The sequence below is a fragment of the Epinephelus lanceolatus genome, chromosome 20, assembly GCF_041903045.1.
Source record: "Epinephelus lanceolatus isolate andai-2023 chromosome 20, ASM4190304v1, whole genome shotgun sequence".
NCBI classification, from domain to species: Eukaryota; Metazoa; Chordata; class Actinopteri; order Perciformes; family Serranidae; genus Epinephelus; species Epinephelus lanceolatus.
The window spans coordinates 33,003,125-33,030,049 of record NC_135753.1 but is presented as its reverse complement, the minus strand read 5'-3'; the positions used below and the strand labels follow the sequence as shown (position 1 = coordinate 33,030,049).

The 26,925-nt window shown below is 43.6% G+C and overlaps 1 protein-coding gene across 3 annotated transcripts in view; it reads left to right on the top strand.

The window, feature by feature from the left end:
• mpp7a (MAGUK p55 scaffold protein 7a) overlaps positions 1-26,925 on the top strand; it is a 178,769-nt gene that overhangs the window by 28,632 nt on the left and 123,212 nt on the right. For all 3 annotated transcript variants that reach the window (XM_078162558.1, XM_033639051.2, XM_078162559.1), the window contains exon 2: positions 11,728-11,896. In XM_078162558.1, coding sequence (XP_078018684.1) covers positions 11,860-11,896 — 37 coding nt within the window. In that variant the 5' untranslated portion in view covers positions 11,728-11,859. The remainder of the gene's footprint in view (positions 1-11,727; positions 11,897-26,925) is intronic.

The following is a 26,925-nucleotide window of genomic DNA, read 5'->3' as shown; positions in this document are numbered from 1 at the left end:
TTCCAGACAGTGCAACAAGATGACGTAATTAAAAAAGCACCAGTCGAACCTCTAACGCGCTGGAGCCTATCCCAGCTGACACTGGGCGAGAGGCAGGGTTCACCCTGGACAGGTCACCAGACTATCACAGGGCTGACACATAGAGACAGACAACCATTCACACTCACATTCACACCTACAGACAATTTAGAGTCACCAATTACATGTCTTTGGACTGTGGGAGGAAGCTGGAGCACCTGGAGGAAACCCACGCTGACACAGGGAGAACATGCAAACTCTGCACAGCAAGGGCTCCCCCACCCCGGGTTCAAACCAGGGACCCTCTTACTGTGAGGCGACAATGCTAACCACTGCATCACCGTGCCGATTAATCAGTTTCCATTGCACTTGGTTGCATTTACTTTTTATCGATGCAATGCGATATTTTGAGTGTTTTTTTTTTGTTTGTTTTTTTTTTGGCATTTTCACTTAGGTTTGTGCAAATTAATAATGCACATTAAAAGAGGTGGATGGAAACGCACCTTTTGTTTTGTTGCTAGGATACGTACTGAGTGGGATATTGTATGTACTTTTCAGCGTCGTCTTCTGGACAAACAACAATGGCAACGATGTTTCTAAATGACCACAAACATATCTTTGGCATTTCTGTACTGCAATTCCTCGCTCATTAATATCCGCCAACATGCAGCTATTTCTGCGGTGAGCTAATATTAGCTCATATGACACCCAGTTCTGCTCAGGCCTGCTGCCTTGGCTGACAAGTTGGCCTGACGTGACCAGTTTCATGCCTCAACTCCACAATTTTAACACAAATGCTTGTTGATAGCACGAGGGATTATTTTTAGCGGCAGTGATGAGTGAATGCTAAAATAGAGTTATTTTTGTCCCCAAGTGGGCCAAACAGCATTAGTGTGGTTAGAGCGCGGCTTACAGATGGACTAATGGGAGCATGTTTTTACATCTCTTTTCCTCTTTCAGTTTTTTACACTGCTGCTGAGCTGACATTCCCTTACCTTCCCTTCTCTGCTCTTGTTTCTTCTTATCTCATTCTTCCTGTCCTCTCACTCTCTATCCCTCTCCATCAATTATGCATCTGTTAATGGGCTCACTTCCACTTCCTGCTGCAGCTCTGTTAACATGCCCTGTAAACACACACAGAAGGTGTGCGTGTAAACTCGTAGGAGAGGCGTGCAGACCTGACTGTACCCTGTTGGCCTCCATGTCCGTTGCATTACTGCTTTCTTATCAGTTTTATCCCATCTGTCCATCTGTCCGTCTGTCAAACCAGCTGTCTCTTTCTGTCTCTATGTGTCGCTCTGCCCCCCCGCCCGGGCACTCCAGGTAGAGTAATTCACTCCAGCAATATCTGGTGAGGATGTAGGTTACCCAGCAACAGTGGCATTTAGAAGGACTTCCAGATTAGTGCGGCTTATGGCTACCTGCTGCTCTGTCTCTGGGCCTCGCGTTGCAGGTGCGTTGCTATTTGCGGCTCAAATCACTCATCTGAAAATCCGTCATCATCTAATTAATGTCAGTGGAAGGTGGAGTTACATAGTAGTGTTTGTATAGAGGATTAATGCAGTGGCCTCTCCCCTCCCTATAAATAAATATAATTTCACAGAGGCATGTTGGGTCCTTAAGTGAAGCAGTGCAGCACTCACATCAATGATATTTTTTGATTAAGCAAAGTGTGTTTTGCTCCTCTGTTGCCTGCAGCACCAACCCCAGTCCGTCCATCCATCCATGTTTCTGTCCTTCTGTTACAGGATAATTAATTTTGCCATTTCATGTCTGGGATTAATTGAATTGGTCATTAACAGTTCCACGGCGACCCTGCATGCTGTGAATGTGTATGTGTGTGACAGGGACAGAGACAGTGTGGAATGTGTGAGTGGCGACTGATAGTGACTGTGGTCTCCTCTCACTGTTAATGGGTCAGAAGGAGACAAAGAGCTGCTGTGTGTGCATGGGAACCAGAGGACAGAGATGGGACGAGGACAAAGAGGTGGAAGAGGTGTTAAGACAAGGAAGTACAATGTCAGTCTGCAGCTGATGATTATTTATTTTCATCATGTGTTAGTTATGCATCACAGTTTTCCAAAGTGACACTGAGCCAGTGTGTGCAATACCAGCATCATTCATTTTTATTTATTTACACCTGTGCTGTTCCTGCTGTGACATGGCAAAATATCTTCTGTGAGAAAGGCCTGTTGTTTAACCCTTTGAAACCTGGAGTGACATCACTTTTCTTTTTCTGCTTTCAGATGCCTTCTACAAGTATTTTAACCTTTGAACTCTGAGCAAATTGGTGTGATTTCTTTCAAAAACATGGCAAAAAAGGCAATAAGCATTTTGGTAGGACATGTCCCGCAAATTGCAAAAAAAGAATATATATATAGATTTAGAAAATTATTTAAACCAAGTAAGGGAAAAAGAAAAAAACAAGGGAAACAAACTATACTTATAATTAGTACTTTTTTTAAAGGGAAAAAAGGTAATGAGCGACTTTTCAAGGCACAGTCACACAAAAAATAGATTTACAGAATTATTTTTAAAAAAATAGGGAAAAAGAAAAAATAGCAAGGAAAAAATATATATTTCTAATAATTATTATTATTACATTTTAAAATTATTATTATTTTAAAGCACTCTTTCCTGGTCATTTCTTCATTTTCCTTATTTTTTTGTTTTTAACTAATTTTCTTGTTTCTAATTTTGATTTTTTTTTTCAAAAACATGGGGGAAATGAGCAACTTGGTAAGACATGTCCCACAAATTGCAAAAATAAAAATAAATAAATAAATTAAATTAAATTATTTAAAAGAAAAACTAGGGGGAAAAGGAAAAAAAAAATTATTATTATTGTTACATTGTAAAATTATTATTAAGTACTCTTCAGGTCATTTCCTTATTTGTTTTTTTTTTTTAACTTTTGTGTATTTTTTTGTTTTTGTTTTACTAATTTCTTGCTAATTTTTTGTCTGATTTCTTCTTTCATTGCTCATTGCCTTCTTCCCATGTTTTTAAAAGAAATCAAGCCAATTTGCTCAGGTTTGAAAAGTTAATATATTTTGCACTGCCCTTGATACCTTTACCCACATCACTTTTATTCAACCAGGAATTCTCTTGAGATATTATTTCTGCAACAAGAGAGACCTGACCAAATTTTGCAACATAAAGTAGTCAACACAAAATCACATAAGAGCAAAACACAGCTCATAATATTCATATAAAGCACAGTAATATAGGAAGCAGTGAAGAGAGACGCTAACTGTACTGCATGTCATATTTGTCAGCAGAACATGTTATTTGTAGGCAAATATTGTGTTTTTATTTCTCATTGCAGCTCACTTAGATGAACAGCAGTATGATGGGATCATCTCTTAAACAATCAGTGAGAAAGCAGCTCTAGTTAAGAGCAGTCAGTGTGTTGGTGTGATGGAAAGCTGCTGCATAATGGTTTTATTTCTCAGTGATATATAATAATGTTTTTGTGTCTGTGTGCAGCCCGAAATAAAAAAACACCAAAAACAAAACAAGCTGCTGTGTGTGTGTGTGTGTGTGTGTGTGTGTGTGTGTGTGGCAGCCTGCCGCCAGCCCGCGGGACCCCTCATTGGTTTTAGTAATAATGGGACCCTTGCTGGCAGTGGATGAGATTACTGGTGCCCATCTTTACTGGCACCCCGAGGCACATCGGAGGTCACAACGGGGACAGAGACAAACACACACACACATACAGCTGCACACACAAATACCCACACACAAGCAACCATGGAGACTTGCACAGTCTGCTAACTTCTATAATAGTGTTTGTTCTGCACAGTGTGTGGACTGGGGATATTTAGTGAACTGGTTGCTCCATCTAGTGGTTGTTTCTTGTCACTACATTTGTTAAGGATGTAGGTACAGTGAGCAACATATTTGGTTTGTATGTTGTGCCATTACACAAATAAATTAAGTCTCATTACTAGACTTCCTGACATATATTGTCATTTCTGGAAAGACATTGTCATACCTGAGAGATAGGCAGTTCATGGTATGATCAAAAATAGTTTCAAGACCCAGTGTAGTGAAAATCATGTCTAGTCAGATAGACGCAACACTTCTGGAGCCTTTTATGTTTTTATTTGATGTTTCGATCTACAGAAGGATACTGTTTCTTCCAGGGTCACTTTGGTTAACACTTCTGTTTACAATTGTAGTGTGAGATCAAAAAAAAAGGGTGGAGCACCATGAGTGCCTCGGGCAGGAAAAGAAACTTGAGTTTCAGGTCTGTTCAGGTGAGTTGATACACCTGGTGGGCGGGTGTCTTCCTGTATGGGAGGATTTAGTTTGCGTACACTGTAATAGTGTAGTGGCGGTGCCTGCTGCTGCGTGTGAAGTTTCTGTTGCAGGAAGAAAAGTGTCCTGGTAAGTCTCCTGCGTAGCTCGTGTGCCCCTTTCCTGGTTGTTTTCATGACTTGTTTTAGTCAAATATCTGCGTCTTTGTTAGATCAGCGTTATCTCTTAAATCTAAAGAATGTCTTTAGTATTGTGCTGAAGTCTTTCTGTGGACACAGGAGTATTTAAGGACAAAGTGACTTTGGCTGTTGATTTGTTTGTTTGATATTTTGGTAGTTTCCTACATTTCTACTGATGCGTTTGGGAGATAGCACAGTTGTAAAGCCTTAGTTTGACACATCCACCAGACATTCATTGTTCTGCAATAAATATCTGCTACACTAGAGACTTAAAGTCTGTCACCTTTGATTTTCATCGAGTGCCCTGACTCATATCCTTCCATATCAGTGAGCCCTAAGCTCCTGAAACATCTTTCCATCTCTCTTGTAAATTAGATACGTCTCTCTTAAACGTGTTTTTTTTAAGCACCATGAAACCCTCCAGCCAGTGACTTCATGCCTCTGGAAAGACAGGTTGACCCAAACACAGATTTATATCTATGTGTGTGTGTGTGTGTGTGTGTGTGTGTGTGTGTGTGTACGTGCTAACAACACATGTACATACACATAAGCAGATGTATTTTATGTGGAAAGACTGGACGCTTATGAGCAACACGAGGCAGAGGGCTGATTCTGAGCTGTCAAAAATAATCCCACCTGAGACCAAGAGAAGAGAGCTCACTTTTCCCATTTCTCCGTCAGCCCTCTCACATTGGATGAAGCCGTTTCTGTTGATATGCACTTTTCTTCGTCACGGGTTAATGGCGTTCACTGATATTCCACATTTGCTCCCCTAATCTGTTTCCATATGCTTTTCGGTTGCACGAATATACTTCTTCCTATTGCTCATCGCTATTACTGCTCCTCCACTGCAGTCAGTCATTCCAGGAACATCAGCCGTGCCAGGTACCACTGAGTCTTAATTTAAGCAGCCCCAATCCCTCGTAAAGCTAACGGCTATTAACGAGAACTCGTATGGCACACGCCTGAAAAACACAGCCCTGTCCCGCCAGCGTCACGCGCCTCACGCTTAATAGGAATCGACGTGGTGACATTTTGGCAGTGCTTAGCCGAGGCAGGAGAAAGACATTATTCAACAATGTGTTTTTCCACAGAAGAAACAGAAAAGGCAAAGGGCTGCCTGTGCGGCGCTGGCATCAGGAGGATTTTTGATTTTCTTTTCTTTTTTTCTTGGTATTTCAGTTTCAAAATGTCATGTGGATGAACATTCCCCTCCACCACGGTTTAATACACTGCAATTATGCACAGCCCATTGAAATGTAGTTCCACCGTGTGCCTGTGTGTAAATGAATGTTCGCCTTTACCACAGTTGGATACACTGCAATTATACTCTTATGATCGTGTCATGTATGGTTGTGTGCATGTGGCTGTAACTCTATCTACTTCTGTCTGTCTGACTTTGCACTTTGTGGTTCCTACAAGCCAATATGATGTAGAGTAGCTGAAATACAAATTGATTTTACATCCAATCTGTCTTCACAGCTACCCCATACCAATACCCCAACGCTGTAGCTCACCAATGGGGCTTGACGTAGAAGAACATAGTTTTCCATAAAAGGAACAACTGTGCTGTTTCTTTTAAATCCACATGGTAGTGCATGATTTTTTTACGTCTCTTCAGTCACGTCAGACTCTTCGTTTATCTCTCTGAACAGCATCACAGGGCAAATATTTGGAGGCCTGTTTCGTGAGCTGGAAGATTGTGTGCTTTCTGCTGCTGTTGACCTTTATGCGGGCACACAAGAACATGCAATACAAGATAGCATACCCTTCAACATGCAGCTGTTAAATACACAGCGAACATTTAATAACTTAGCTTAGTTTGTAGCCTTGGATGCATGGTGTAGGATAATAAAGAGTGGGCTCAAATGAAAGAGCGGGTCCCATAGAGTGGATTTAGTTGATAATTGGAGGTAAGGGCTGGCTAGCTGGATTGTTTTTTTGGATCCAGTTGCAAGAATTTCTTGGCCCCAACCACAATGTGTCCATTGTATTAGATTATATCAAGTATGAAAAGGTGGCATTGAATACCTTGTCAGATTTGTAATCATCCTTGCATGTTCTTTGACTAGAAAATCCCGTATTTAAATCACAATCTTTCTGTATTATTTAGGCACAGTTGTTGTATAGATGCTCACATTTAGATACATTTTTACACCTAAACTTTGGCTTCATTTGTTGGAATAAAACTCCCAACAAAACTTGACTTCTGAAAGAGGGCGAAATAGCTTCACACGACAGCTCAAGATTTGAGAGATCCATGAAGACAAAAGCAGCAGCACACTGGGCAATAAAACCTGATCTCCCTCATTTTCCTAAAGACTTCGATAAGTGCAGAACCAAAGCCTCACAATGTTGCAACAGACAGTACAGAATTGGTAACCTGAGGAGGTGTCCCGCGGGCTGCCAAATAGATCTTCTATCGTCTCACCAAGGACCTGTGTAGATAAACTCATCAGACTGGAGCGGATCAGCAGAAGTCGAAGCTGGTGGCTCACTTTGGAGCAAACGGGTCCTTTGAGCCGTAACCAGAGCAGGTGTGACAGGGGTGGCTTTGGGGTGGGTGTCCGTCATGCGTTGAGGAGGATCAGTGTCGTTCATGGTGGCCCAGTAAAAACCCCAGCCAGTAGCTGACCTTCCTGTCACTTGATGTGGGACAATCCAGGACACAAAACCCAACACCTGAGTAGCACCCTGGGGAGGTATTAGTGGTGCTGAATGGCAGAGTTGACCTCTGCTGCGTCCTGTCGTAGGTCCAGTCGTAGGCCGAACCATTCCGCTCAGTGAACCCTGTTACCCGTCAGAGCCTGACCTGTTTTTCCGAGGATCTCTATTGGCAGTTTGCTATGAACGGCGATCTTTCCACTGTCCAGTCGACCCTTAGAAGGAAGAGAAGAAGCAAAGACCTCAAAACTGTTAACAGGCCCTCAAAAATGACAGGTCTTCCATTTTTTTTTTCATCGTCAGTCATTGACCGCTTGTTATTCCCGTCACTAACTTCATCAACGTCCAGCTGAGAGTCAGACGGCTCCACCCATGATATCCCCCCTCCGGCTGGACGGCTACGCTTGTTTTTGAATGGAGAGGAAGAATAACAGTCTTCTATACTTCCCTGTTTTCATCCATCCACCTATCCATCCATCACCCCAGGCTGTTTTCTCTTTAAATACTGATTCGACCTCAGGTTTCACACTCAGAACAAGGCTAAGCAGACACAGACAGAGTCTTCTGACATCCATACATACAGGTCTTTGTAGGGAAGAGGTGCCTCAGGTTGTGTCTCGGCTGGGTTTTCAGGGTCGACCCTCCCTGCAATAGTGAAAGTTCCCACTAGATGGTGGCAGAACCATTTCAAGACATCTTCTGCTCAGTGGTAGAGGGAGGAACATCTCACTGCAATTAAGCGTGTCCCATCTCTTGTCCACATGGCAAAGTGTCCCCTTTCTCCCCTCATGACCATCTGATATTGTGTGATCTGAACAGACATGGTTAGAGCATTCTGACAGCGGGGGAATGTTTCTTTAAGTCTGTCTGTAATGATCCATTTGGGCCTTTTAAAAAGTCCCAGGTGTTCCCGACTGTGCGACATGCTTCCTGGCCCTCAGAAAGCTCCTCAAATGGAAAGATGGATCCTTCCTCAGATTGGGGAATATGTGGTCCTTCCCCTTTGGTTGCAACAAAAGGCAAAGACTGATATTACAGCGCGGCATACCTAAAGAGTATTCATGTCCCTTGTCTTCCCGTATGTCTGTCATTCCAATCACAAAGTCTTATGACAAAACCGTGCTGCAGCCCTCTCTGTGAAACACTGAACTGATTTAGCATGGGTCAGCTCTTCTGGCACGAGCGCAGCGGCTGTTAGGTTCGGTCCCCTGTTCAAACCGGCCTGCTGGAGAGATTTTGTGGTCACTGCTCAAGGCGCCGTTGCCCTTCTCTGCCGCTCCTCTTAACCTATTTTATTGAAGAATACAAAGAGCTGAACAGCAATGAACCCCGATTTCGCCAGGTTTTTCACTCGTTCTTTATGCTCATGCAAAGCTCATGCAAACGACTGACAAATCTGGCGTACAATTTGGCGCTGGCGTGACATCGTAGCAGGGTTTTGAATCCCAGACCTCCTCATGGTGGAAAATCGATCCTTTCTTAAGTGCTGTTTGATGAATGCACCATATTTTGTACATCTCAATCCAGAAGAAAAATATCTTTTTCTGATATGCTCTTAATGACTTGCTTACCTGCACACTCAGGCATCTTTTGGACTGTATTGTTCTAGATGCTTTTTCCACAAGGCTCCACCTGGGGTCTGCTGGGCCCTGAGGTGAGTTCACATCACAGTATGTCAGACAGGCGTGGTAGCGTTTTGCTACGTGGGCTGTCATCTTGGCAGGTCTGAGTCTCAACCTCTGCGCGTGTTTGTACACACATGTGGGGCAAAACGCCAGGAAATAAGTCACTCCTGTGCAGCTTTCACTGTGGGGGCTGAGTGAGAGATTCTTGACAGAAAACACATTTGTAATGAATTTCCGGTCCACTTTTCGGCCCACTGAGATGGGCGTGAAGTCACAGCGTTTAAAACTTCAAGTGTGTGTGGCTGACACCACCTAACCATTGATGGGGGTCCCAATGAGCTGGAAGGGTGCAGGTGTCCTGGCTGTCCCTGTCTCCAGCCAAGTGGTTCTGAGTCAGCCATAACACATTGTGACTCAGTATCCGCCCAGAGTTTTTACAACACTTATCAACATGGGAGATGCAGAATGTAGTTTATCTATCTAGTGTTTGTTTTGACCATTTTCTTGCAGTAAAGTGAGAAACTAACAGGACCCCAAGGCTCTACAGTTTAGCCAACTGAGTTTGACTGAGCCGCAGCACATGGGAGCTGACATATAATGGATCATTGAACTGCATGCTGTAAAGAACCAAAGGCTCAAACCTAATTGTTTTCCACTCTCCCTTTTTCCAGATAAAGAATTTGTGCTAGTGGCAGCTACACTCAGAAACCTGTCGAGGTTTCTAGAGGTCTTATGAAAGAGACTGTGATAAATAAAGTATAAACTGAGAAAAGTTGGGGACGTTTTAAAGGCTGTGACTGAGGCAAGGCCAGAGAAAGGTTGATGGCCTGGCACATAAGGCATCCACTGAGACAGCTCAACTACTGATACACAGATTTCAGCCTCTTTCCACTCTGTAGTGACAACATATACTCAGGATGAAGCTCTGACAAGTTCTTAACTCCAGTATTTTGCAATCTACACTACAGCAGTCATGATGTTGTGGTTGGGTTGTATGTAACCTGTTCTTAAGTCGAAGTACAGGCTTCTTAAGCAAACTGCAAGTCCAGATGTCCAGATGACAAGTCTTGTAGGTGTCTGAAAGGTGACCTTAAATTGACATGTCTTTATTTTCATTCTCAATTAATATGTTGATTCCTTTCTTGGGTAATTGATTAGTTGTGTGAATCGTTAATAGTGAGAAAATGGTGAAAAATGTCAGATTATGTTCCTCAAATGTCTGTTTTGTCCACAGCCCAACGATATTCATGAAGGAGCAAAGAAACAAGAAAATATTCACTTTTTTCTTTAAAAGAATTACTCAAACCAAATATTCAATCATCAAGTTAGTTGGGAATTAATTTAATAGTTGACAACTAATCGATTAATTGATTGATTTTGTCATTGATGCTGTATCGTTACTATTATATTGCACATAGCTAAGACCTGTTCAAGGTGTTCCGAGCAGGTCCAACTGGTGGGAGGCCCTGGGGCAGACCCAGAACACGCTGAAGGGATTAGGCTATATATCTTGTCTGGCCTGGGATTGCCTCGAGATCCCCCAGGAGGAGCTGGAAAGCGTTGCTGGGGAGAGGGACGTCTGGAATACTTTGCTCAGCCTGCTGCCCCCGCGACCCGGCTTTGGATAAGCGGTTGAAAATGGGTGGATGGACGGACATAGCTACGATTGAGTCTTTTCAGTGCCCAGTGACTTAAATATTAAAACCATGTGGCTGTGCAGGTTCTGCCTGATTATTTGTCCTTTTCTAAATATGTATCAAACTTGAGACCTGAATGAAAGTTTGAGGTAAAGTCGGGTCTATATGGAATCAAGTCCAAAGCAATCAACATCTCCGTCCAGTCAAGTTTAAATTCAGTTTCAGTAATGTATTTTTTCCGACTCCAAGTCCTGAATTGGCTGCAAAATCCAGAGCATATCAGTTGTCTGAACATGGTTTTTTAAAATGGAAGTGGCTGAGTCAGTAGCTAGCAGCTAACGGTGCTAACTCCTGCAAAGTGGTGGTAACGAGCTAGCCAGCGGGATACACACATACACACAAGCACTAACATCCACACATAGCTGGACCGGCTTATCATAACAAACCACAAAGAAGCTCTGATTACAACACACAGAGAGGTAGTGTGGCTTCACTCTCTGCCCAGGACGCCATTACTCCACCATATCTTTACAGAGCAAATAGTGGTTAGCTGCTTTATTAATGCTCTGAATGTCCCAAACAGAACCTTTAAGTCTACAGCTATGCTCTGCACTCAGACCTGTCAGGCTTTCCTATCCAAACGAATTCATATTATCCATTTTCCTCCTGTTGTGGTCAAGGAGTTTATTGTATGCTACTATGTGTCTCGGCACATGTTCATCCGCTGCAGGGGGAGATTTCAATGAGCCACAGGCTTATAATTTGTGTTCTACATCCCCTCTCTTCCTGTCCCTGCTCTATCTGGCTTTCCAGTTGAGTGCCATTATTTACGAAGCGATGCTTTTCCACGCCTGTTTGATTTTTCACAGGTCTGTTGCATTCGCTTGCTTACTTTCCCCTCAGCGGATAAAGTTTCCCTTGTTTCCGCTGGACGCCGAATAAAGTGTGGGATAGCTGTGTGTGTGTGCGTTACCGTGTCTGTGTGTGTGTGTGATGCATTTGTGTCTCTGAGCGTATATATGGGCGCCAGCTGAGGTGATGTTGGCTCATGTACAAAGCAGGATGTTCAGCAGCTTAGAAAAAAAGTGTTGGGTTGTAAACACCCAGAGTCAACTGTGAACGTACTGTCAACACACACACACTCAGCGAGTCACTCACTGTCAATCGCTGGCTCACCTATACACAAATGCATATATTTGCTAGTATGGTAGATATCCATATCCATGACTACAGGCAGCTACAAGATCCCATAACACAGAACACAGTAGCTGACTGACACACACGTGCATGCGGCCAGTCTGCCATTTGACAAGTAGGCTCTAAAATCTTGTTCTCTTGCAGGGCTCCATGGCATAAAGCCTGTCCTCACATTCAGCCGGTCCCTAGGGAGAGCTGCCGAGGAGCTCACTACTCTGACGCCCCGCTGCCATTTTCCACAGCCTGAGGGGAACCAGGAAGCAGTCGGCAGGAGCCATGCCTGCCCTGGCCACCGGAGCCGGCCACGAGCCAGGTACAGACCCTTCGGCCAGGAACACAATCTGAAACACAAGAATTCCTGCACAAAACCAGTAAAATGCACTCGTAAAGAGTATTTGTCTGCTTTGATTCAGGTTTTTACGTCTGCCATCAGTGGACAAACAGAAGAAAATGTTCATTTATCTTTATTTTAGAGTCAGCCACCACTTAAATTTAATTTCAAATTAGAAATGATTGACTCTGAAATTGTCTAAGGCTGCTTTTTCTAGACTGCAGTGGACCTTTTAAAACTGTGGTTGGAAACTAAACCAATGTCCATTTTCACTTCATTTTGTTCCCTGCCAAATGAAAAACACACCACTGCAATATTCGCACCACAACAGAGAGCAAAAATAATGTCCAAATATGTATACTCCGTCTCTCTGCTCTGTTCTGAGGAGAGTGTGTGAGTGTTTGTGTGGATGAGTGTGTGTGATGTCAGAATGAAATACGCGTCAAGCTTGTCAACGCCGAGACAGCTGCCAGAAATCACCACCTCTCCCCTCAGGAGCACTATCCCTGTCTCAGTCTGGCTTAATGGCCGGCTACATCATCACACACACACGCAGGGGGACCCAACAAGCTCAGGATAGCAAATGGACAAAAGGAGGACAGACATTATGTCCTGCCCTGATGGATAAAGAGTGTGTGCGTCTCTGCGTCCAGACTTTTAACAGAGTTACCGTAGCCCTCGTCGTCCTGGAAATTTGTGCAGACAAAGTAGAAAGCCAGACCGTCAATTGCGATTAGAGTCATTTTGGGCAATTACCGGCGAGGGCTCAGGTTTCCAAATAAAACACGTAAAGACTCCTCCGGCCCATCTCCTCTGCTTCCCCCTTGATGGTCCTGTGAAGTTGTGTGTGCAGGTGAAACATGATGAACATTATAGATGAACGTTAGATCACTGATCTCCAGGCCTGGTGAAGTCACAGATATTTGCGGCTGGCCTGGCATCAGGACTCCCCGGCATTGTACCAACATTTACACAGCGTACTGGCAGTGTTGCTCTTGATATCATAATAATACTGTTGAATTAAGAGATAAAGCTCCGTTAGGATGATGGAAAATCTGCCGTATCTATGGTGTGCTGCAAGAGACAAACCTTTTAGCTACATCTGGTGCTGGTCAGATAAGTTAGAGCTTGAGACTTGGCAGTGTCAGAGAGAAAATAGATGAAGGAATGATTGCTGACCAGTTTACCTCAATTGATACTCTGTTATTTGGTTATTCTGATTCTCTGTCCCATTATTGAGTCATTCTGTATGATGTAGCCGTCTTATTCTGGTTTTAAAGCCTGCGTTACATCTGATAGTACGACTTTCTAAATTATTTGTAGGCGCACTAGCTGAGAAAATGTTTGCATTTTTGCTAAAACAGTACTTCTGCAAACAACACCTGGGCAATCGTGTGCGTTTTAACTTTTCTTGTGCATTCTGTTAAGTAATAAACTAAACTTGGATTATACTGCATGGTGTCTATTACAGTTTCTAAGCTGTGGCTCAGAGGCAGAGCAGGTCGTCCACCAATCACAAGATCAGGGGTTCGATCCCAGGCTCCTTCAGTCTGCATTTCAAAGTATCCTTGAGTAAGCTATTCAACCCCAAATTGGCTGTTGAGTGTTCCATGAGTGTGTTAAAAACTGAGTAGCAGGTGGCACCTTGTATGGTAGCCTCGCTCACCAGTGTGTGAATGTGTGTATGAATGGGTGAATGTGACTTGTGAGTGGTCAGATGACTAGAGAGGCGCTATACAAGTGTAGGTCCATATTTCCTCAGGATCATTTCTGATTTAAGGGCAAAATTTGTGATGTCTAAAGTAGGGATGTTCCTGTCGACTAATTTACCTGTCGACTAAATGAAAATGTTAATTAAGAACAGTCGACTAGTCTGAAAAAGGAAAACACTCAGAAAACAGTCAAAATTTAGCACAATTTATTGTTAAGTATTTGAAACATTGTCCCCAAAAATATTGTGTGCATTAAGAGCTCTTTGAAGCCTTGAATCACAATCTTCAACAACCATGTCGGATTTTAAATGCTGCTGAAGTACGAGACACTTTGCGCCGTGCGGTATGAATGTGAACATGACGGCAACTCAGTCAAAAGTTAACCACTAAAATAACATCTAAAATGAATAAACTGCCTCTGAAATGTGGGGCACATTGAACCTTGCAGATTATCTGACAGAAATGACAGCAGTTCACTTTAAAGTTAATAAAACATCTAATTTATAATTAAATTCCAGCTGAAATGAGAGGCATGTTGCTCCGTGCAGTATGAATGTAAACCTGCACATTATTAAGTTAACAAATAATATAACGTCTCATTGCTGCTGAATTCATTTTCTAGACCAAAGTGCTGCCAAACCGCGCTGGTTTTGCGAGAGGACATCTCTCCAGTTTCCCCACCGTGCTGTTTTAAAACTTCAGTCTACTCGAGCATTACTGCGGGGACTGCTGTCTGATGGCTCTGTAGCACCCACTAGTGGCGGGCGGCTGCATGACAGTTAAGATGCCTTGTACGTGAATAAAACACTAATTGGTTTAACCGACTAATATTTCTGGTGCCGACTAGTGAAGGGGCAGATGTTTCATCATTTAGACGTCTAATTGCGCCCATCCCTAGTCTAAAGCAGTGGTCCCTAAGTGGTGGGTCGTGATCCAAATGTGGGCCGTGGGTCCATTTTGATTGGAGCAGAAATGCCTAAAAACGTCACAACATGCATTGCAGTGTTTTTAGCAGGGCTGCTGTAAAATCAGCCAATTTAGGCCCAACAATCCCCAAAAAAAGCCCGCAGCATCCTGAAGGGACTGACCAGTATGTACTTCAGAATGTAAAAACATCTGATACATAAATATCGGATGACTTTTTTTTAACATAAACACATGACATAAAGAAACTGTGTTGACAAGGCCAAGGAACGCCTCCTCAAACTGCCCACGTTTCACCAGACTCATCTCCAGTCTCCATGCCAAAAGCTCGTAAAAAGGCCAAAACCTATAAGACAGCAAGGTTTATATCCAAGCATGAGCCTGGGGAATGTAGTTTTTTGGGGGGGGGGGGGCATTAATCGCCCAGAGAGCCTGATATGTATAGGGCAGGAAAAAGTACCAACAGCTTTTGAGAAGTGCCGGTGCACCAAAATAAAATCATGGTACAGGGTAATTCCTGACTTGACCCAAAGCTATCTGGGACCATACTTAATAACACTTACCTTTTTTTTCTCTCTGCTAACCTCTGCATACCAAAGAGGTTTTTAAGTCCAAGTAACCAAATATCTGTTGGGAAAACCTTTCACTTTAATAAAATCAATCTCTTGGCACCCTTTAGAGCTAAGTGCCTTTTTTGGGCTATGGTGCAGCACAAACTGTGAGTTATATCCACACTTACAAATATTGAGTTAATGACTTCAGATAATGGTAACGTCCTAAAAGATGCAATCATCTTTGTAAACTAGAAGCCCAGACATATTATGTAAGAAATGTTTGACTCTTTATTATAGTAGAAAAAGAATATCAAACATGGATGTATTGAAATAGCTTCAAGCTTTAGGTGTTTGTTGGTTTATAATACAGCTCTGATATCTATTGTGTTCGTTATGAAAGCACAATTAAACTACTTTCTAACTGGAGGTAATCCTGTCTACATTCTTTTATTTACAGCAGAGGATTTGAACTAGAATTGGCTGACGTGTCGTCTCAGTGTAGCGGACGTCCACATCAGCTGCAGCAGGACCCTCTGCACTGTTCTGGGGATTTGGCTTGTATGTAGCAACACCTCTGCAGGCGAGCATAAATCCACAGAGGCTAACAACACCTCCTCCACATGTGGTTGCTGCCAATAATTACAGAGACATTACAGTGTCTTGCCGGTACCTTTGCTTCTTTTCATTAGCAGCCCTGCCATCTGCAGACCCCCTCAACAACACCCTCACCACACACACTCGCAGAAGATGAAGTACTGTGCTCTGGCTTTTAACATAATGGGGAAAATATTATCATTAATTTAACTATTCTTTAGTAGCAGCTCTCCTATTTCATCACCAGATTTGGACACATAAGTGTGTGTGTGTAGATCTTATTAAAATGCTCATTATTGGAGTGTTTGCAGAGCAAACACGTGGGCAGACAAATGGAGGGCACATGTAAGATCATACCATCTTTTTCTCTCTGTCTCAGCCCAAATAAACAACAGGCCTCTGTATGAATTAGATTCTAATAAATTAAACCAAAAAGTGCGAAAATAAAGTTGAAAAACAATAAAATGTTGGAAAACCAGCTTTAAAATATGACCACGGTGAGTGCTGGAGAGAAAGTCCTGGTGATTGGGTTACTGTGGACTCACTTCACCGTGTGACTTTTAGATTTTTCATGAATACTTTGGAAGCAGATTAATGACGAGGCTTTGGTTGATGACGCTGGCCCTGCTCTCGGTGTTTGAAACATTTTGTGCGAGCGTATCCAAGCCCTACTCTCCATCCTTCAACATCCAGAAAAACCTGCCCCACGCTTCAGGATGCTGATAGGTGACATTTTCTTGGCCGCTATTCTTGGGATCTAATACACAAACACACATTAATTCACATTCTAACAAGGCGGCCAAGACGAGACAGAAAATTAGCTTTTAATTGTCCAAACACTTCACAGGGCTGATAATGGGAAGCTTGCTCCGCAGAGACGATAAGTCAAAACTGTGCTCAGATTAACCTGAAAACTCTGTAACCCCCTCTTCCAACAAAGCTATGCAGCTGCTCTCCAGGTCCTTTCTCTCCTCCAGACAGCTGCTGTTTAGTCATTTCTCCTCCTGTTCAGCCGTGATGGAGTTTTGTTGTGGGCTCAGTCGGGGACAGATAACTGTTACGCCTCCGCTCAGTTTGGCTCAGCTCATCTCAGTTTATTTCAGCTCCCACTCTGGGATCTTCAGACAGACAAACCCAGCCCACTCCTCTGTCTGCTACACACCATTTATCTCCCTGCTGAGCTCCATTAGCTGCAAGGTTAAGTTTCAAGAAACTTGCCCCCCTTTTTTTTTTTTTTTACTCTGTGTGGGTGTTTGTGTTTTGTTGCATTTATATTATGGTCTACCAGAAAGCTCTACTTACCCCTACAGTATCACAGGATGTCCAGTCAAAGTGCCACCACCATGCTACAGACTCATAAACAGAGACACGATAACACTGATTTAGAAAATAGGAATGTTGAAATTCAAGTTTATCATTGTCCTGTTGAAATCAAAGATCGTCTGCTACATGCAGTTCCACATGAGTCTAAACTCTCTCTGTGTGGGACTTGGAGTCAGTTCAGCAATCAGTTGCCCCTTCACTTGATGAGGGCTGCACAGTGATGGCAGCTCGATGTCTGCTGGCGAGGAGCAATTGAGAGAGCTCTCTCTGCTCTCCCATCACAGACGCTCCACATCTGGTTTATGCCATTCAGAGGTCAGTGAGCCTCCTGGAGTGAGAGTGGGTGTTTGCTCCGTGTAGCCCCATTTCCTCCCTGCTTCTGCAGTTATGTGATTGCAGTTTTGTGGTCGTTTTGTTCATTTGTGGGGGAGAGGTAGAGCGGGTTGATATCGGCGATTTAGAGCCGGAGACATCAGAACGAACAGCTGGACTTAAATCTTTACTAGATAGGAGTGGGCGATACTTTGCTATCTCTAGTTTCACATATTTCACATGAGTCTGTACAGTAAGTGAGATATGTTTACATCGCTTCTGTCTGCATTTGGGCTGTCACTTTCTCACGCTGCCTAGTAGATTTGAAATGGCATCTATATTCTTAAAATTAATCAGAAGGTTACCTTCTATGAATGTGTGATACACCCCCTAGGCAGTGGTTGAAATGGGCCAGTTCACACATTTCTACATTTAACTCCTTGGTGTACCCTGGTTTTATTTTGGTGCACCGGCACTTCTCAAAAGCTGCTGGTACTTTTTCCTGCCCCTTCATATCAGGTTCTCCAGGCGATTAACGCCCCTCCAAAAACTACATTCCCCAGGCTTATCCTTGTAAATAGGCCAAAACCTGTAAGACAGCGAGGTTTATATCCAAGGTTTTGGCATGGAGACTGAGGATGAGTCTGGTGAAACGTGGGCAGTTTGAGGAGGTGTTCCTTGGCCTTGTCAACACAGTTTCTTTATGTCATGTGTTTATGCTAAAAAAAAGTCATCCAATATTTATGTATCAGATTTTTTTACATTCTCAAGTACATATGCAGGCTTTTTTGGGGATCGTTGGGCCTAAATTGGCTGATTTTACAGCAGCCTTGCTAAAAACACTGCGGTGCATGTTGTGACGGTTTTAGACATTTTTGCAAGGAAATTATGGGAGCAAGTGAAAATTGTAAAAATAGTCATTGTAAAAATAGTAATGTATAATTCATAAAAAAAATCAAAGGCAGCTTGTTTCAGTGTTGTGAGTTAGTGATTTATACTACACTAACGTTATCACTAATCATACATATTTAATCTAACGCATGTTGACTGTGTCAGCACAGCCTCTGTCATGGTGATTTGTCTTGTCTGTTGTCCGTGTGTTTTGTGTTGTGCCATTCTTCGGTGTATTTTGCGATAGAAAATAGTTTGTTAATCGATGACGTGTATGCTCCACCACAGTATTGCACACGGTGTGAAACAATTTACCTGTGCTTTTTTGCAGAACATCTGGAAATGGCTGATCATTGCCAGCCTCAAAAATTCGCAGTTGGGCTATTTTATTTTTGCATTTTTGAGGATTCGTTGGGCTATTGTTTTTAATTATTATAATTTTCTAAGAAAGCCTACGTCTATTTTAATCAACTAAACTCTGAACATGAAGTTTAGAAAATTAAATTACATATAGAAGTTGTTACTTCTTCTTGATTCAGGGAACAAGGCACAGCTTAGTTAATTGGTCTTATGTTGCAGTTGGTTTTGACTGACTGCTCTGCCCAATACTGCTGCTGTGTCAACTGCTTGCTTACAAGCCCCCCATGTGCCATTACAGTCAATGCATGATGCCCCTTAAACCATACACTGGAGACCCGCCCAAATCCTTGCACACACTCTCAAACAGGCACTTCTAAAGACCCCGATGCCCTTTTATTAACCTTATTAAAGTTAACTGTGTTATTCCAAGCCGTACCTGCGTGTTCTATCAAGGTTTACAGCCCCCGCACAGCATTTAAAGATAAGGGTGGTTCAGCCGTGCACAGCTGCGGAGGAGGTGGGCGACACTCGCATGAAAGACTACACATGGAAATCTTGCGATGGGACAACGCTTTTACCAGATACGCTAATAACTTACTGGCTGCATGTGTGCATGTTTGTGCGGGAGCGACAGATGAGTGATTCCAGCCATCATATTCGATCCAATCCTGAACACCCCCTGTTGGAAAAGGTGATGGCTCTATAATGACACTGAGTAATGAGATACAGATATTCCTATGGTGATGCACTTTGTGACTTCCCTGCATTACGGCTTCCACATACCACATTCCACGTTCCTGTGTAGGACAAAAGCATACATGGAAACACAAATCTCTGAATGATACGAGCAATATGATAAGAATATGGTCGTATTTTTTTTCCTTTGTCAAGGTTAACAATAAATTTTTCCATCCTGATGTCAAGAATCCAGAGCATCTGGCCTTGGCCGGGTTCACCTCGTGGGAGACTTAAGGGAGGGTTGGGGGAGGACTCTGCCTATGTCAGGGGGGTGGCGTTCCTCTGGGAGCTTCCAGCCATTTGTCGTGGTCCTTGGCCAGCAGCCGGCTCTGTGCCGCAGTGATACAGTACTGAAACACAAGGATTTGTTGCCACTGGAAGAGCTCCCTGTTTCCAGTTACATCAGGACTAAAATTTCCACATCATTTTAGCAAAAAAAAAAAAAAGCGAGAAAAAAAAACAGTCAAAGGAAGCAGATGTAAAAGAAAGAAATCAAGAGAGTGCCACTGAGAGTGAGGAATGATGACTTTTATTTGTTTGAATACGAAGAATTCCTTCTCTTTTTGTTGAGGTGGGATGACATCCTCCGCTGTTCTCATCCAAAGCACACAGGCTACTAAATCGGTCATTGGCGAGCAGGACATGCTCACTTGCATGAGGAGGAACCTGAAAACAGCTTTACAGACCATGTGCTCTGTTTGACAACCAGGCAATAAGATGTTGAGTAATCGCTTGCAACTTTAAGAGTGAGATGGCGAAAGATTTAGAGTGTAAATTTAACGCACAAATTTTCATAAGTGCTTCTATTAACGTATGATCATAATAAAGCCTTTCAGGTGGTATAGGCGCCGCTGATATCCCTGGAAGACTTGCTAGAAATAAGTAGCTGGCCACGGCTTTGGACAGAACATGAGGGCCCGTGCCAGAGAGTCTGCTGCTGTTCCATCGCCATAATAAGCAGAGGTGGCAGGTCACTTGGACATGACTAGCTTATTGTGGCTTCTGTGTTTTGTCTGCCATGTTAGAGTGAATCTAAGCTTAGCCGGCTCGAGCTTGGCCAAACAGCGGCTTTTCATCACCATCTAGGGGAACGAGAAGTTCTGGATGACGACTGCCAAGCTCAGCCTTCCCGCAGACTTTTGGACCACCCATCCCCGCATCCAACCAACACTAGACTGCCACTCTGCTATATCCTCCATCCTCCACATCTCATATATCTGTCTTTATCCATGACACTGTCTCTGTCGACATCTTTTTGTCTGCCCAGATATTCCGAAACTTTTGTCTTTCCTTCATGTTTAATTTCTCTCCTGTCTATCTGTCCTTACATTATACATCATTTGTGAAGTTTAACTACTCAAACCTGGAAAAGATACCAAGTTCCCTATGAGTTGCTTTACTCCGGCCACGTTGCAGGTGCTTCCACTCAAGCCTCACTTGTCTGCAGTGTGATTGTTAAAACTGTTGTCGCTGAAAACACAGCTTGGTCTTCAGGTTGCTGACGGATTCTGCAGACTATATGCATTCAATTATGTTGATTAGACTTGTACTTTTGTCCTGAGCTCTGTTTTCAACGTGCTGACAGCCCTTTGAAGTGTAAAGGTGTGACGAAGCACGGAGCAGAGGACGGGGCGAGGCACTTGCTACGTGATATTCGATGGCATGTTGAGAATAAGGTGAAATAAAGTAAATCCTTTTTGAAAAGCTTGGCCCGTCCTGGCTCTGAAATGCAACTGATAAGGTCCTGCAACCTGGATTCTTTTTGCTCCCCCCTGAATGGAGCATGATCTCAGCAAGGGCTGCGGATTCTTTATAGGCCCTGAAATGACACACATCCAGAGTTCAGCCTGCGGTAGTGAAGCAGTCGATATATGATCAGAGTGACGGTTGATTGCACCTGGACCGGCCCACTGTACTTGCTGAAGTCATTTTTCCATGCCGTGGAGCCCTAACTAACATCTTGCAAAAGCCACTCACTCTTTTCCCCCTCCTCCCAAACGATGGAGTTATTCAGAGACCGTGACACTGAAATATCATTGAAGATGGTATTGGTGGGCTCAGTCCCCTGACCTTTTTTTAATGTGGAGAAGTGGTTTGGTCTTTGGAACTGGTAATGGGAGGTTTGCGGGCTTGAATGGAGCGTGGATTCCTGCTGTTATGTTCATGAGCCAGCCTTATATATTACCACTCTCCACGCTCTTCCACGGTCTACCACTGTTGTATCCCAAGTAGAACGCTGCTGGACTCATTCAAAGTTATGTTCAAAGATCACAGCGTCTGCTCAGCTAATACATCTTGTAATACTATATAATTTTATGTCTGGTAGGTAATGCCGCAGCAGTCAAAGGTCACTTAATCCAGACAACCAATGCTCTGATATTCCATGCTCCTGTCTGCTACTTTAGAAGAGAGAGGCTGGCTTGCACCACCAATGATTAATTACCAGCTGCAAGCTTGTGATGGCTGATATTGTTTTAACCTCATGATTCTATTTGTCCATGTCATCATGGCAAAATGTCCTGGAGTCAACAGTCGCAGCAGGAACTACCAGAAAAGCTATTTTGAGCATGCAGGTGTTTATATCTGTGTGTCTATGGACAGATTTTTGTCATCATGATAAGACAGCAGCCATGCAAGATACAGTCACGAAACTTTACAGGTGTGTAGCTGACATCAAAATGAAGGTCAAGTTTGAAGATGGGCGTGGTACGAGCCATGGGACAGGAAGTAGGAGGGTAGGAAGTAGGGAAGGAGCCAATGGTCCCTAACTTTACACCCCTGGGTCATGAAACTTTACAGATGTGTAGTTGAGATCAAAGTGACAGCTGAGTTGGGAGATGTTTGTTGTCTGAGCAGTGGCACAGTGGTGCAGTCACAGCAATGTGGTTTCTGTGAAGTCTGCATGTTCTCCCTGTGTCAGCGTGGGTTTCCTCCAGGTGCTCCAGCTTCCTCCCACAGTCCAAAGACATGCAGGTTAACTGGTGACTCTAAATTGTGCGTAGGTGTGAATGTGAGTGTGAATGGTGACCTGTCCAGGGTGTACCCAGCCTCTCATCCAATTACAGCTGGGATAGGCTCCAGCCCATCCACAACCCCCAACAGAATAAGCAGTTACGCTAATGAATGAATGAATGTTGTCTGAGCAAGTTCACCAGAAGTGGGGGGCAAGGAAGTCAGGAAGGGCCCATTTAACGCCCCTGATTGAAATTTGTGTTAAGTGACGGATCGCTGTATTGCAGCTGGAGTGATCCCATTGAAAGATGGTCTCTAGTTTGATCTAAGATTTATCGATGTCAACCAAAATTAAATAAAGATTAATCAATATAGAGATGCTTGTTTAACCAAATTGAAATAAGTAGGTCCTGTGCTGTCAGGACCTAATTAGTAGAGTATAAAAGAAATGGGGTTTGGGGGAATGTGTTAATGTTTGAGGAAACTTTCAGCTGCTCTGTATTCCTTAACAAAAGTGTTGGTGTTTGCTAGCTAACTAAAGGTCAGTTAGGTAGCCTAACATTCCTCATTATGGCTCGGAGAGAAGATCTAATTTCCCCTCCTGTAAGAAAAAGTTGTTACCTTAAATAATGGAGCAATGTGGCCAAGTAATAGAAGAAATAGAATATAAAAAACAGACAGTAGCAGCCCAGTAATCAGTAACAGCATGAAATCTTAGGGCCACTGTGAGTTGGAACATTGGTGGTACAGCTGCATTTCTTTCACTGCCATGTTTGACAGTTGGTCCAATCTTCCTGTCAGCTCCATAACAGTTTCCGTGCTCAACGAATATCCTGAGAGAAAATCAGCAGCATCATAAAAGTCAGTTAGGTTGAATCTGTCCCTTAACAGTCTTTAAGAAACTTTATTTTTTTGCGCAATCCATCTCATAAAGGTGCCTTTATAAAAGCTAAACCTCCTCAAGTTTAAGTTTAAAGTAAATATTGTATCACATTTGCAAACTAGAGTTTAGAGTTTTGGTGCAACAGGATTTGATTTAATCTAGGTTTGGAGAAAGCTAGACTGATGTTTAAAGAGAGGTTTAGATTTATTCTTTAGTAGTTTTCAGCTAGTTTTTTAAGTCTAAAGTTTCTATTATTTACTGTAATCAGGTTTAGAAATTAATCCTTAATGGTGCAACCCAGCCAGAGAGTTTTTAAGGGAGTTAGCTGCTGGTAGTCCTCAGGAGAGAAGAGGAGCCATATGGGGGCAGCGGGCTGATGACATATCAGTCGTGTGTTGGCTGTGAACAAGTGGCCCTAAACACTTCTCCTTTTGTTTGGCACCTGCCTCAGGTTAAATCCATCTTCACGCCCACTGTCTGTCTAGAGTTCCTCCCTTCGGACGCAAATGTGTTTACATTAGTGCAGGAATCATCATCATCGTTGTAACTGTTATTTCTTGCTGTTGCAGAAAGCCATCACTCTCCGCTCTTTTCATGGTGTTCCTTTTGTCCTCAGTGTCATCATTCTTCTTCTGTCTGCACACACGCTTTAATCAGATGTTATTTATGTCAGCGTGTGTCTCAGACGTTGTGTTTCTCAGCCCGTTCTTGCTTCAATTTGTTTTCTTCTTTGCTCTCTGTCCCCGTCTGCCTTTGCTATGCCTGAGGCAGCCCTTTATTCCTCTCTCAGATGTAGAACAAGGAGGTAAATCAAACCTTGAGTGGATTAGGCTACGCAGTCTGCAGCTGCTTCTCTTGTTGCCACCCCTGTCTGCCACCATGTTTCTTTACAGATGGCCCTCTTGCACGTTCGCAAGGCAGCGTTTGAAATACTGACCTGCTTAGAAAGCTCCCATGTGTTGTCACAATTCTCTTCCCCCGGCAGTCTGGCGAGCCTCACCGAACATTGTGCCTCTCTATGTGTTCCTGAAAGATATATGAGGGAGGTCAATAACTCATTTGGCACCTGGGAGAAAGTGCAGGGGGGTGGGGGGAGGAAATTGAGTTGAAACCCAGCATTCATTTCCTGTATTCGAACAAGTTCATTTTCACCAGGCGGACAGACAGTTTGTCTTTCTGTATGTAGTGTAGTTACAAGATGGAAGTGGGGTCCCCCTGTATCCGTGCTGCAAAGTCCAACATGTTAACTTATGGACAGACTGATAAATTTGTCTCCCAGCAGCTCATGTATCCTTGTGTGGCGTGTAAGTAAACACTACCCAAGTTACAATATCATGGCGAAGGTCATATTTTACAACCATGCAAACTGTTGTTAGATTAATCCCTGTAATTTTCTCCTATTGCGCTGCTCCAGAAACCCCCCTGAGGTTGTTGACCTATGCGACTAGCAATTTGACGCATATCATGTTTAATGCATTTCATTGTCTGGGATTTTTTTGTGTGTTTTACATAAAAGGCCTCTGTGAAAAACACTGTTATTTTCCTTAACCGCTGTGGAGGTGTGGGCGTGAGAGGGGAAGTGCTGTTTGGCAGTTAAAGTGGTCACTTCCTCCGTACGGGAAGCTTCGGAGGCCCCGGACTCTCTGATTTCTCCGAAGACCGTGTCGGCCGTCCTGCGCAACATCACGCTGGTCTTCAGGACCTCTGGGCTGGGCCAGTCCAGCACTAGCCACAACAGAACCTAGTGGTCCACTACGAGACACTGCCAGGTCTGCTACACAGCCGCCGCACGAGAGGGTCCAGAATAGTCTGGCCAAAACAAATCAAATGAAGCCAGACCAGCCCTGCGAGAAACAAGCTGGTCCACCCTTTAGTGGTGAAGGGTTGGCGCAATCTCGTTCCCTTTCTTCTTCTTCTCTTCCCCCTCTCTCATTTTGTCTCTGACTGTCTGCTCTGGACACGGTTTCTGATGTTACAGACCCATACATGTGTCCATACATCTGGGCCTGGATTTAGTTCTCGTTCTCTCTCTGTCTCCACTTTTTATAGTGTCCACACACAGAGATTTTACCACCACTGTGGTTGTTCTTTGGCTCCTTTCCTTTCTCTCTCTTTTCTGCCTCTATTTCTCCTCCTCGCTTGTCCACCCATACATTCTTATATTTAATTTCAGCTTTGCAGAGTCCTTGTTTAGCTTTTGGCTCCTCTGCAGCTCTTTTCTGTTGTTGTTTAAAACTGGTTTCCCTCTGGTTCACAGGGTTCAGCCTGACATAATGACCCCAGCTTGTCTTTTATCTCTTTTTCCCATTATGTTATTATTCCTGATCCGCTAATGGAGCTGATGTGTTTCCCATAATGTGCATGTCACACAGCCTGTTTAGGTTCTCCCAGCATGGATGGGGAGGAATTGTTGTCAGAGGGAATTAAGAATCAAATACTTGAGAGCGTAGACAGGAGGGGGGACATCACACCTGGGGAGAATAATGCTTAGGGACTCTCACTCTCTCCTTCCCTCCCTTGCTCCCTTCATCCCTTCCTACTGGTATCTCAGCTCTGCCAATAGTAATGACATTACCATATCTCTCCCCCCCACTCTCATCGCCCTTCCTACACCCCTCACCTCATCCCATGTCTCTTTAAATCTTTTTTTTTAACAGATTATGTGAGATGTTCTGTTGGGAGTTCCAACTTGTAAATGATCGAGCGAGCCAGCTGCCTTCAGGCAGGCTTGTGTTAGCTAAAAAGCTAGAGAGTCTCTGGTGATGAGGACCGCAGAACCAGGCATCAGATGATTACATACCAAGGACAATATCATACACTTAGCTTGAGTAAAACTGTGGGGGTCTCTGTAATGACCAGTGCACATGTGTTGTGTGTAAAGCCTCTCTCTTGTTCTGCGGCTTTTCCCTCTCCTTTGTTCTACTTCTGTCTTTGCCACAGAGCTGTTGTAGCAGTGAGGTATGAGGCACTAACACTGCACAGAATCCGTGTTGCGAGCTGAAGAACAGGGCAGGATATCGTCTTGATGTATCCTGTGCGTCTGCTCAAAGATCTCTGAAAACCCCAAATCACCTCCAAATGGAAAGCAGAGGGTCGAGAGTGGCAGACGACACTCCATCTATCTGACTGCCCAGCAGCAGCAGCAGCAGCAGCAGCAGCATGACATGAGCTAAGTTAGTCAGCCGTGGCTCTCCTGCCAAGTGGTCTGAGCTGCCAGCACACACTTGCTCTAACCCAGTCAGAGAATCCGCCAGTTCAGTCAGCCAGTCATTCATCCAGCCAACGACGTCAACCATTGTTTTCAATCAATCATTTTCAGCTACGAATTACTCCAGTTGCGTCTGTGGTGCCCTTTTTTTTCCTCTGCCTCCTTCCTCTCTTTCGCTCTGTCCTCTGATGAAAGACACTCTCAGTGAGGTAGCCAAGCCGCTCCAGTTTGTTTTGACGTTTCGATGGCTCCGCCGTGAATGTGTTTAGAGTTTTCTTCACATGATCAGTAGTAGTTCAAAGGGTTTCAAGCACCGTGTGGTTGTGTTTGAGGGGTTTGATTCTGGGGGGCCTTTTTCTGCTGCATTTATAAAGGGGTCTTTGATGCATATAACCCAGCTTGACTGCACTCTGTATGGGCCTGACCTTTAATGTATCCCCAGGTTTAGTGGATCATAGCCACCCTGAAGACCAGAACAGAGCAACAAACAAGTATCTGCTACTACTCTGCGTCAGTTCTGCTCCAGGGCTCTGTTATGTTTGGAAGGGACCCTGCTCACT